Here is a 12,680-nt window from a genome sequence, read left to right on the forward strand (position 1 = left end):
TTTAAGATTTTATTTATTTATTCATGAGAGACACAGAGAGAGGAAGAGACATAGACAGAGGAGAAGCAGCCTCCATGCAGAGAGCCCGACGCGGGACTCGATTCCCGGACTCCAGGGTCATGTCCTGGGCTGAAGGCAGGTGCTCAACCGCTAAGCCACCCAGGGACCCCCTTCCTAAATGCACTTTTAAATGCCAAGTGATCAGTAGAGCACCAGTGCTCCCTAAAACCTTAATGCAGTACCAGGCTGCATGTTTCCATTTATAAAATCTTATTACACAATTTTTTGCAAATACTATCATAGGGTCCTTTTGTTTCTAGGGATGATACACAAACCCTCCTCATTTTGCAGTGATTGTAAGGGGGTCAGAGAAGCAGTACACCAGTCTTTTTCCTCAGCTCACAGAAAGTACCAATGGAGACAACACTGTTGTCCAGTCACAGCATCCTTCCTTAATAGGGTCTCACAGAATCTGAAAAGCTTAATTATTGCTGTGACACTGCTCAGTTTCCATCATTACTCAAGATTTGACACCAATAAGCTATCTGCTTCCATTTAAGAAAAAGTTTATAAATATACCAGATGGAATTCTTACACCAAACTCTATAAAGACCATGTGATGGGACGTCTGGGTGGCTCAGCAGTTGAGCCTCTGCCTTTGGCTCAGGGTGTGATCCTGGTCCTGGGATCGAGTCCCACATCAGGCTACCTGTGAGGCGCCTGCTTCTCCCTCTGCCTGTGTCTCTCATGAATGGATAAATAAAACCTTAAAAAAAAAAAAAAAAGAAAATATAAAGACCATATGGTAATATGCTAATGGTAGAAGATGGCTTCAGCACCCATGTAGCCTGCTCTTAGGGATTAATAAATTTAAACGTTTCACTGAAATGATTCATTGAAAGTTGTACTCCCTTATTTTCAAAACATTTTATTTCATCTGAATTTCACATGATATAAAAATATTACATGCTTAAATATGTTCAAATAGAAAGCTCTTTGGACCACTGTCCTTCAAAGGCAAATCAATAAGAAACAAATTATACTATGTAGGGCACACGTAGAAAATTTTTTTTCACAAGAATAAAAATATTTGAACATTTTATACTTAGTATAGCTTTACAATCCATTTTATGTTAACAAATTTAGTTAACTGTTAGGAGGTACAGTACCTATACAAAAGAACTCAATAGAGAGCAGATATTTTAACCCTTAAGAACATGTCTGATTTAATTATCCTCTTGTATTTTTTTAAGAAGATACTCCATTTGTAAATTCAGGTTTGGTTGGCCCTTTTTAGTCTTTTTGCTCAATATTTTGAATACTTCCATTTTCTTTTTTTTATAGAGCCTTTGAGCTTCTTCTCTCTCTCGTTTTCTCTTCTCGAATTCCTAAAATTATTAACATATGTAATTTCCATTAGTAACAGACAGCAGATATGTTTCAATAATTGTGTTGAAATAATTATCACACAAATGCTTTAGGATTGTCTTATATTTTGCAAAATGGGAGGAGTTGTCACTGAAGTAGTGTACCCTCTTTGTCTTTATACTATAATGCATCCTATAACATAGAATAATGTAAAGTTATTAAATTTTTAATTCCTTGGATAAAACTAAAATTAGAGCAGAGGAAAGGAAGCATATTTAAGATTTCATCGTTTAATTACATCTGCTAGAACTAGAAGAGACTTTAGAGATTACCTACTCCATATAATACAAAAACCTTCACTTCCAGAATAACTGGTATTCTTTTTAATTTGCCGTCTAACTGCTTTAATTCGGCAAACATTTACTGACTATACACTGGCCAAACACTGCTAGGCATTATGACTTTGATTAAGAATTATCATGTTCATTTGATTTGCTAAGATAAAGACTCAAATTCATTTAAGCATAAGAAAAATAATTCAAATTTATACATAAACCTGAAAAGTACTACTTGTAATGCAGAACATTCCTACTAAATTAAATATAAAAGTTAAATGAAAGTTCATAAATAATGCAATACATATACGGTTTCTCAATCTCCCTGGTAACATATACAGCTCCCAAATGACACAGCGTGTTTTGCATGGTAACATAATCATCAAAGGGCTTTCACATCAGAGCATATTCCATTCTTATAAAACTTTCATGCTAGGCTATTATCATCATCTTACAGATGAGGAGCTGATGCTCAATGATACTGAAAGTGACTTGTCCCAAAACCCAAATACCTGGCAGAGCCAAGTCTTGTATCTAGATCTTATGAATTCAGTCTGTATTAGCACTCGAACTTACGTTCTCCAATGGTATAATACTTCATTTATTTTAATAAGTACAAAAGAGCTGGAACTATTTGCGAATTTAGGTATATATAGTCTAGTTTACCTCAATGGAGTTTCTCTAAACAAAGTAAAAAAAAATTTAAATGGTCTTACCATTTACTATGGGTGCTTATGTGATTTCTTGTGGATTGGGTATTAGCTTTTATACTGACATTTGATATCTGTAAGTCCTAAGAAACTGTCAATTATAAAGAAAAATTTAAAGCATACTATATCTGTTTTACTGTATGATGGCGCTTGCCTTATCTGGCATATTATTTACAAGGGTGCCTAGAAAAGAGTATAATGTAACAAAACCTATGAAACAAATATCCAGTATTTCCATAGAGAGATGTTTCTGCTTATGCTAATCCACCAGTCTCAGAATAATCATGAGAATTTAGTTGTTAAACTTCCAGATTTTTTAATTATACAAATTCTAAAGCTAAGACATAAAATAAATTATGTCAGTGCCATCTTTAAAGTAGTTTTTGATTGATGTGTTATCCTCTTTTAAGGCAATAAATATAGCTTCAATACAAAAAATAAAAACCACAAGTTAAATTTTATCGAGGCTGTAGATACTTTTATTATACTCACTTGAATAGGACTTATATTTTGGATTTCTGAATGATAATAAAAAGTGGTAATTTTCTGCTAAGTTAATCTAGGAAGCTGGGGATCCCTGGGTGGCTCAGTAGTTTAGCGCCTGCCTTCGGCCCAGGGCCTGATCCTGGAGTCCCAGGATCGAGTCCCACATCGGGCTCCCTGCATGGAGCCTGCTTCTCCCTCTGCCTGTGTCTCTGCCTCTCTCTCTCTCTGTGTGTGTCTATCATGAATAAATAAATAAAATCTTTAAAGAAAAAAAAATAATCTAGGAAGCTTTTTAATAGGCATATCAACTCTTTTGAGAAAGTATTTATTTTAATGCCTCCTGGTTTTTACTTGCTTCGATGTAAAATTATGATAATCATCTATTCTTTTCCCAGATCAGTAGGTCTCAAATTTTATTATACATAAAAATTTCTTGAGGCACTTTTAAAAAGTGCAAGTCCTCAGACCATACATACTCTTGAAAAACGCTGTTCCAGATGCTCATAACCTATAAGCAATGTCTTTAAAATCCTATTCTTGATCTGCTAGTATCTCTTCTCAAGGGTAATATAAATGATCAAGGAATTTGTTGGAATTCTCTAGCTCTGCTCAAACTACTCATTTATTCAGCAAGTACTTGTAAAGAACATATCATATGCACATACTAAGAAGCACAGCTTTACATAATCTTCATTTAGAATAAATTAAAAAAAGAATCTATGTATTTTGAAAGGTCTTACCTGTCTCTTAGCAGCACGCTCAGCTTGTACTTGCTCATATGCTTCCCGTGCTTTTTGATTTGACGTTTTCTTTTTATTTTTCTTTGAAACGGTAAAGGAACTTTTTAAGATAAAGATATGTAAGTCAAACAATTAAAAGTGACGTAACCAAAGTTATGATGCACTCACATCAAATATAATACTTCCACAGTAAAATCTCACTGATGCAAATTGATAAAGCAGGGGAGAGAGGCTGGCAGAAAGAGGCCATCAACCTTATTAGTAAAATGTCCATATAACACATCAAAGTGGAAAATGGGGACTCTTGAAGAAATATTTGAACCAAGGACAATACAGAAAGCTCTGAAAGATCCTGAAATGTTAACAGGAAACTAGCAGAAGAATGACACAAATGATACACTGAAAGGCAGTAAATTTAAGGACATTGTAAAAGTTATGGGTGACACGAACTTTAATCCCAAAGTGCCCTGACCGTCTCTACTTTATCTATTCAGTCACGAATGACCACACCTTGAAGGCAGCCCGCGGTTAGGACTGTTCCATCCTGTTGAAGTACTCACCTCTCTGGTGTCCCTCTCTAACCTAATTCAAGTACTCCAGGCTCAGATTCCATCCATTTCCTTAAACTATCTGATTCAGCAATTAATCTTCCTTTATCAGCTTCAACTTTTCATTACGTCAACTGAGAACCACAATAAAACGTATTTCGGCAGCTCCTTTTTTTTTTTTTTTTTTTAAGATTTTATTTATTTACTCATGAGAGACACAGAGAGAGAGAGGCAGAGACACAGGCAGAAGGAGAAGCAGGCTCCATGCAGGGAGCCTGATGTGGGACTCGATCCCAGTCTCAAACCGCTGAGCCACCCGGGCTGCCCAGCAGCTCCTTTCTTTCTTTCTTTCTTTTTTTTTTTTTAATTTTAATTTATTTATGATAGTCACAGAGAGAGAGAGAGAGAGAGAGAGAGAGACAGAGGGAGAAGCAGGCTTCATGCACCGGGAGCCCGACGTGGGATTCAATCCCGGGTCTCCAGGATCGCGCCCTGGGCCAAAGGCAGGCGCCAAACCACTGCGCCACCCAGGGATCCCCCAGCAGCTCCTTTCTTAAACAAGTGCTTAAATTACTCATCACCAGACTCTCTGTACTCTTCTAACCACGGACTAATCTTTTCCTCGTCCTTTCACAGTCAAGTACCTTGAAAGCATAGTGCGTAGGCTACAGTCATCACCTCACACTCTTTATTCACATTCACTTCTTAACTCTTTGCCATCTCACGTTTGCTCTCTCCAATAAAACAGTCCATGCCAAGACAGTGATGACCTTCTCGCCAAATACGATGATTGAATCAATGGGCACTATTCAGTCTCACTTAACTGACCATTCACTACCTTTGCAAATATACTCCCTTAGTTCTAGTAACATTTTTCTCTCCTGATCATTTTTTCCTTCCTTGCTCCAGGCCTTTCCCCAAGTGTTTCTCTTCTCGGTCTCCATTCTTCAGTCATATCCATGACCATGGATTCAGACACCAAATGGATGTACACTCAAAAAACTCAGAAAGGCTTATACATTAAAATCTTTCCAAAGACACCAATGATTACTTAGGCCATAAATCCAAAGACTTGGTCTTAGTCGTGTTTTGTGTGGACTAAGTATTTGATAGATGACCAGCCTCTACTTTGCACAACTTTCCTCTGCTGACTTCACTCTCTGTATTCCCCTTTCTCCAATTACGACAGTCTTATTAACTTTTTCCTGCTTTGACCCCAAAATAAGTAAACTTTAAGAATATGATGGTCATGGGGCAGCCTGGGTGGCTCAGTGGTTTAGCGCTGCCTTCAGCCCAGGGCCTGATCCTGGAGACCTGGGATTGAGTCCCACGTCGGGCTCCCTGCATGGAGCCTGCTTCTCCTTCTGCCTGTGTCTCTGCCTTTCTGTCACTCTCTCTCTGTGTCTCTCATGAATGAATGAATGAATGAATAAATAAATCCTTTAAGAAAATTAAAAAAAAAAAGAATATGATGGTCACTTACATATCACATCTTATGGTTTAACCCTCCTCACCTCAATTATTGCCAGGAATGACTGAAATCTACATTTCTAGATTTGTCAGAGCTTTACATCCATTATTAAATAATATGATGCACAAGCCGACCAAAAAAATTTGAATTTTTAGTGTCTTTGTCTCTATCTCCACCACACTTTCTCCTAGGGTATTATTTCCTATTACTTTTACCACAAATAGTTAACAACTTTAAAGAACAGTATTTTAGTGAACTAAAAAGTTACAGTCTCAAGTAACACCTGGATTCTCTGCTGGTTTAGGTTTCAACATACATTTTTAACCTGAGATGTGTGTAGAGAAAGCTTTGTAAGGTAGCTCTTAAAAAACCAAAGTGCTATACACCTATGCCATTTGTTTTTTAATGGTCACCAAGTCTATGTCCTCTGGAAAAAGAATCAAGAATAGTAGTAACAGTTAACATCCACGTAGCACTTCCCAGGTACTATACACCTTTTATGGAAATGAACTCACTCTTCACAACATCATGAAATGGGTCAGAGACACCATAGAGACCATGTGAATAATCCATTCGAGAGTTGTAACAACATGACAGCTCTGGATTATGTACTTTCATTATTTCCATTTCAGAGGGCATCAGGCACCAATATGTTAAGTCCAGCTCCAGAGTCTGGTATTAACCACTACACTTTCATAGCTCTCAAGAGACAGTTGTTTATTTTAAACATAGATTAGTAACAGGAGCCAACCATGGTCCCCAAAAGCTAAATATACTCAAAACACTAAAATCCAAAACCTAGATCTTTTAATTCTAATTTCATTACTTCGCCCATTAACCTATAAACTAGCTTAATGCATTTCAGCTAAAAAGGAAAGCTTTCCTGAAAATATTTTCACATAATCCACTCTGACTTCTATGATGCCTTAAAATAAGAAAGATTGCAATTCCTTAAACTGTCCTATAATCTCTTTGATAAAATACTACTTACATCTAAAATTAAGGATTTGAGGGGGTGCCTACATGGCTCAGTCGGCTAAGCTTCTGACTCTTGGTTTCGGCTCAGGTAATGATCGATCTCATGGTCCTGAGACTGAGCCCTATGTTAGGCTCTGCACTCAGCTGGGAGTCTGCCTGAGATTCTCTTCTCCTCCCTTTTGCTCTCACTTTCTCTAAAATTAATCAATCTTTAATTATTTTTAAAAAACAAAGGACTTGAAAGGAAGTTAATACATACTTTACTCTTATGCTACCTTGTACTGCAGACTGAGGCTGCTCAAAACTACAATGTTCTTCTGAGGAGGCTTTGTTGATGTCACATGGCTCCTGTGGCAAAGGTTGATCAGTTTGTTCTTCTGACAGAGGCTGTTCAACTTTTCTAACTTGCTTCCGGAGTCTTTCCTCTTCAGCTAAATAAAGGTGTTTCAGATGATCTGGGTATCGATCTGTGAACTGGGATTCCTGAGGGGTTTGACCCTTCTTTTCCCTCCATTGCAATTTCTTATAATTTTGCTGAATCTTCCGTTTTCTTCGGAATGCAAAGCCTTGCCCTGTTAAAGAGTATGAGCCATAAATTACTTTCTCAGAAAGGGAGTTGTATGAAAAATGTAGCTGTTAATTTAAAATGGAAAACTTCTCACATTATCACATTCAGAAACTAGAATTACACGGATTTGCCTAAGAGGTCATTCTAAGAAAACGGGTTTCGCGCGGGGGTGGGGTGGGGGTGGTGGTGGTGGTGAACAGTACGTTGTTCCTTTGCAAAAAGACTTGGTTAACATCAGTCATGCATGCTCGGCGGGAATCCCAAAGAACAGAAAAGGACTCGTGCCGCACGACTCCGACTTACCATACCCAGAATCCAAATTCTTTATCTCAAACACTCATTCTAGATCTTCAACACTTAAGAAGAAAACCCACATCCGTTATTTGACCTTAGAGAAACACCGGCGGTACGACTGACTTTCTAAAGTAATTCCGTACAAATGTGAGAAGACAGTGTGCGATTTCTAGCAGCGATGAGAAAGCTGAACTTAAACTTAAGACTTACACATTTTAAGTGGAATTTGAGGAAACTTGTTGACAGCAAGACAAATAAAAGCACAAACAAAAGCGAAATAAAGGAAGGTCAGTGAGAAAAGGCTGGAAAGCTCTGGGATATTTGTAATCAGCAAAGAACGGGGGCAGTGCGTTTCCAGCCATGCCTCTCTTGCTTTTTTAAAAAGATTTTATCTATTCATGAGAGAGAGAGGCAGAGACACAGGCAGAGGGAGAAGCAGGCTCAAAGCAGGGAGCCCGATGCGGGACTCGATCCCAAGACTCCAGGATCACGCCCTGAAGGTGGCGCTAAACCGCTGAATCACCCGGGGATCCCGCATATAAGCATTCTTAAAAGTGTTCACAAGAAGGGTAAAATCTTATGTGTAAGCTGCTTCTCCTCTTTATAGATAAATCCGAGCTCCTCGCTGTTCCTGACGGTTGGAAGGAACCGGCTTTTTCTAAAGAGGACAATCCCAGAGGGCTCTCGGAGGGCAGTTTTGCAACTTTGTTCCCAAAATATAGAGCGGCTTACTTGAAAGAGCGCTGGCCTTTGGTACAGAAAGCCTTGAATGAACATGTATGCACATTTTATATACTTGAGATTTTGCTTTTATACTTTTTTAAAAAAAATAAGTATATATGCTGCTGGATTTTTTTAAAAAAGTAGCAGCGTAACTAGTTAATTTGATTCCTTTGTTTTTTAAAGAAAACTCTTTGAGTGTGTGCGCCTACAGGCATGTGTGAGCAGAGGCGGGGGCAGACGGAGAGGGAGTCCCGCGTGGACGCTGCCGAACACAGAGCCCGACGTGACCTTTGATCTCACAGCCCCTGAAATCCCGACCTGGGCTGAAATCAAGAGTCGGATGCTTAACTGACCGAGGTGCCCCTGGTTCCTTTTTTAAAAAATATTTTATTTATTTATTCATGAGACACACACACACACACACAGAGAAGCAGAGACACGGGCAGAGGGGGAAGCAGGCTCCAGGCAGGGAGCCCGACGCGAGACTCGATCCCCCGGGTGCCCAGCCCCGCCTTCCGACCCTCCACCCTAACACGTGCACGCAGGGACCCGCAGGCGCTGTGCGTGCGGCCGCACACGGAAGCCGCAGAGGAAGACAATTCTGATCGAGGAAGGGGGCAAGTCGGGGACGACGCTTGAAGACCCAGAGTTAGCAGCCCGGGCTCATCCTCCCGTTCGCCCACAGCTCTAGGGGGTTCGCCATGGCTTCCTCTACGCCAACCGAGGCCGGCTCTCGTTCCTGAATCCTCGGCTGCGGCGGGGAGCGAGCGGACCGCGGGCCTGGGGACCTACCCTCGCGAACGCTCCCCTGAAACGCCTGCGGATGGTTCGACCGCCACGTCCTCTGCTTCGCATCCTTACTCCTGAACCCGGCCGAAGATGCTCTTGCGCTACGCGTCCGAAAACCGCCCGGCGGCCAGCCCGCGGCCGGCCTCACCGGCGCCATGGCGCACCACCCGCGTCGCCGGAACACGACGGACGCTGTTGAAATACGTCACGAGACGAAAGCAATCAACCCCCCCCACCCCGCGTCCAGATCGACGTTCCGCTGATCTGGTCTGTGTCACTTGCGACCGAGGCCTCGCCGTGCGGCCACGTTTGCGCCACCTACAGCCCGGGAGGGTGAGCGTAATGGCGGCTTCTTTCTCGCTCCCGGTGACCCAAGACTTGTTCGCGCTGCGTGCCAAGTTGCAGGAGCTGCTGCAGTTCCTGCGGGAAGCCTTGTCCATTTCCAACGCACACACGGTGGACTTTTACACGGAGTCCGTGTGGGAGCAGCTGATCGATTTACCCCCTGAGGCCGTGCTGGGAGTCCTGAGGAAGTCAGCGGCGGAGGCGGAGGCCGAGGCCCGGGTCTCAGAGGCGCGCCTCCTGTCGGAAGCCGAGAGTCCCTCAGGTAAGCGGCAGGTGGGCGGGGCGGGCAGGGAGCGGAGACTCGGTGACTCGGTGCGGCCCACAGAAGCGTCTCCCTAGCGGAAGAAGAGCGGAAACAGGTGTGCGGCGAGGCGGGCGGAGGCGGCCGGACGCGGCGGAAGTGCGGCGGTAGTGGGGTTGGGGGCACGGCGGAGTGGGCGCGGGACCTTCTTCCGGGTTCTCTCTCCTGTCCGTGGGTCCCCAGGTTCCGGAAAGAGAACCGGAAGTCGCGCGGAGATCCGAGCCGACCAACAGGGATTCCCTAACCGGAGGAAAACACGCGCGAAGCAGCGCTTTTGGGTTCCGCGCGGAAAGCGCGGGAGACGGGTGCGCGCGGAAAGCACAGCAGGATGGATTTCTAAATGACAATAACGTCTATCTTGGATAAATAAAAAATTTTAAAAAATAAGTAAATAAATAAGGATAACGGCCGAGGGAAAAAAACCAGGAACCGTTAGGCGTGATCGTGGGGTAGGCTGCGTCCTTCCCGGGGGGTCAGGAGCCGCGGGGTCCGGGCGCCGCCGAGGCCGGGGGCACGCGGGCGGGGCGGGGCGGGCTGGGGGCGCCGCCAGCCGTCGGGAGCGCAGCGGGGTTTGGGGTGCGGCCCCTTAGGCCGCGGAGGGGCTTCATGTCACTTACTCCGAGGAGGTCGTCCAGCAGGCGTTGGAGAGCGGCGCGCCGGCGGCCGGCCGAGGCGGGCTGGGCGCGGAGGACTGCGGGGGCCGCGTCGTGCGGCTGCGGGGAACGGCGCGGGGGTCGCCGCGGGGCCTGGCGTCCGCGCCCCGGGGCTGTGGCCTCGAGCAGCTCAGGGCTCCGGAGGTGAGTTCGTTCTGAGGGAGCGGGCAGGGGGCACGTGCTGGCCTCTGGCCCGGGCCGCAGGACGCGGGCCGGGGGCTCCCCGGGGCGCTGCGGGCGGGGCCCGGCACTGACGGCTCGGCGGGACGCCGGGCAGCCCTCGCGTGCCCCGCTGCGTTCGTGGAGTGACCGCCTGACCGAGTCGCGGTGGCTCCCCCGAAGAGCAGAGCGAGGGGAGGGAAACCTGAAGCCCGGGGCTGCCCTGCGGGGTCCCCCGCGGTGGAAGTCAGGCCGCTGCCGCGCCGACCGTGCGCCGCGCCGGGTGGCCGCCCGCGCTCCCGTCGTGGCCCCGCGGCTCGGAGCCTGCCGCTTGCGGGCCCGGCCACCGAGAGGCGCCCCGGGGCCGCCGCGACGAGTCCGCCAGGAGGCCGTGGGGAGCCGGCTACGAGGCCGGACGCCGTTCGCGCGGAGCCGCGGTCTACACGGCCCGCATGCATTCCTCGGTTTTTTGTTTTTGTTTGTAATCGTTTCCCCTTTAAAAACGTGAGGACCGTCGTGTTCGCCGCCGCCGAACCCTCCGCACGGGGCCCCGACGCGGCCTCAGCAGCAGGGCTCGGCGAGCGGTGAGCGCGCGGCCCCGCCTGCCTACTGGCTCCGGCGCTGGGGGAGAGGCTGCTACTGCCTTTTGGGAAAACCTTACAACCGACTTTTTTTTTTTTCATTTATTTAACAGTGGAATCCTGACTGCGCTGTTGTTCGCTTTTGAAAAGTTTCTGGCTCTGCAGACTTTCATACAAACTATTCAGCCGCACAAATGCTCAGCTGTCTTTGGTATTAAAACGAATGAATTTTCATAAGTCGTGCTTGTAAGGAATGTTAATTCTTGTTCACGAGAAGATTAAAGATCAACATTTTCTCTATCTCTCTATGAGATCTGTTAGTGTCAAAGAAGAGCAGTTTTTGTCCTTTGACTATTCCCACCTCACTAAAGCTTACATCACATGGTTGCTGTGTACAGTATAATTTAGCGGTAAAATTTTTAGACTTGTTCAGATGTGGTTCAAATTCCATTTTTATCACTTATTAGCTCTGTAACCGTGGGGAAATTTTGTTCATTCAGCAAACATTAACTAAGTGTCTGCTGTGCGGTGGCACTTTTCTGGGAGCTAGGGAAACAGCAGCAAATCAAACAGTAACCCCTGCCTTCACCTTGCCTGCATTCTAGAAGGAAGAGAGTTTTTTTGATACTGCAGAGAAAGATCAAGTGTAGAAAGGGAGGAATAGATACGGGAAGTGCAGGAGGAAAGTATGCTTGCAGCTTTATTTATTTTTTTTTAAATTTTTTTTTAATTTTTATTTATTATTTATGTATTATAGTCACAGAGAGAGAGAGAGAGGCAGAGACACAGGCAGAGGGAGAAGCAGGCTCCATGCACCGGGAGCCCGATGTGGGATTCGATCCCGGGTCTCCAGGATCGCGCCCTGGGCCAAAGGCAGGCGCCAAACCGCTGCGCCACCCAGGGATCCCGCTTGCAGCTTTACATAGGCTGTTCCAGCAAGAAATTATGTAAGTAACTCTAGAAAAGAAACCTGGATAAGGAGAAAAATGAGTCCCAAAGCTCTCCGGAAGGGAAGCATCACAGGCAGAGCGAAAAGTACAAAGGGCCTGGGGTGGAAGCATGCTTGGTAATCTTTGGGGAGGATTGAGGAGACTCGAATGGATTTCCACCAGGGACTCACAATAAGTATTTTCTGCTGATTATGTATGAGGAGACACAAAGAAACAATTCCCAGAGCTGCAGTGAGTTAATGAGCAGTGTGTGAAAGTACACTAGCAGATGTTTGACCTAATCATTTGGTGTTTTATGAGACCAAGTTGTTTCTGAAGATCTTCCTGTAGCTATTTTAGTAGATTTCATTCGCCAGGTAATGTTATGGCCTGGTCAGCCTCCCGCAAATTTCTTCTCCATCCATCTAAAAAGAACTAGGAAAGAAAAAAAAAAATTCTCTAAAATAAAAAGGAAAGATGTGGAAAATAATTATATTTTATGGGTATAAATGACAGGTGTTATGGATTGCATTGGACTCCCCCCAAAAATTCGAGTGCCAAAAAAAAAAAAATTCGAGTGCCAGAATCCTAACCCCCCACTGCGACTGTATTTGGAGGTAAGGCCTTTAAGGAGGCAATTAGGATTAAATGACATCAGTAGAGGTGGCACCCTAATCCATCAGGAAAAGGAAGAGACCTCGG

The 12,680-nt window shown here is 44.7% G+C and overlaps 2 protein-coding genes across 8 annotated transcripts in view; one reads left to right on the forward strand and one right to left on the reverse strand.

Moving 5' to 3' along the window:
* Positions 1–1,226: 1,226 nt before the first annotated feature.
* Positions 1,227–7,860, reverse strand: CCDC59 (coiled-coil domain containing 59). Its single transcript, XM_072722480.1, has 4 exons — positions 7,767–7,860; positions 6,896–7,208; positions 3,640–3,739; positions 1,227–1,388 (listed from the first exon to the last, which is right to left on the reverse strand). Exons 1-4 carry the CDS (start codon positions 7,858–7,860, stop codon positions 1,227–1,229), a joined length of 669 nt encoding a protein of 222 aa, XP_072578581.1.
* A 44-nt stretch (positions 7,861–7,904) lies between these two features.
* The window catches only part of METTL25 (methyltransferase like 25), a 158,634-nt gene continuing 153,858 nt past the window's right edge, over positions 7,905–12,680 (forward strand). For all 7 annotated transcript variants that reach the window (XR_011994895.1, XR_011994893.1, XR_011994890.1 and 4 more), the window contains exon 1: positions 7,905–9,617. Coding sequence is in view for 1 of the 7 variants with exons in the window: in XM_072724505.1 (XP_072580606.1) it covers positions 9,101–9,617 (517 nt within the window). In the remaining 6 variants the exon portion in view is untranslated. The remainder of the gene's footprint in view (positions 9,618–12,680) is intronic.

Source organism: Vulpes vulpes, chromosome 10, assembly GCF_048418805.1.
Source record: "Vulpes vulpes isolate BD-2025 chromosome 10, VulVul3, whole genome shotgun sequence".
Lineage (NCBI taxonomy): Eukaryota > Metazoa > Chordata > Mammalia > Carnivora > Canidae > Vulpes > Vulpes vulpes.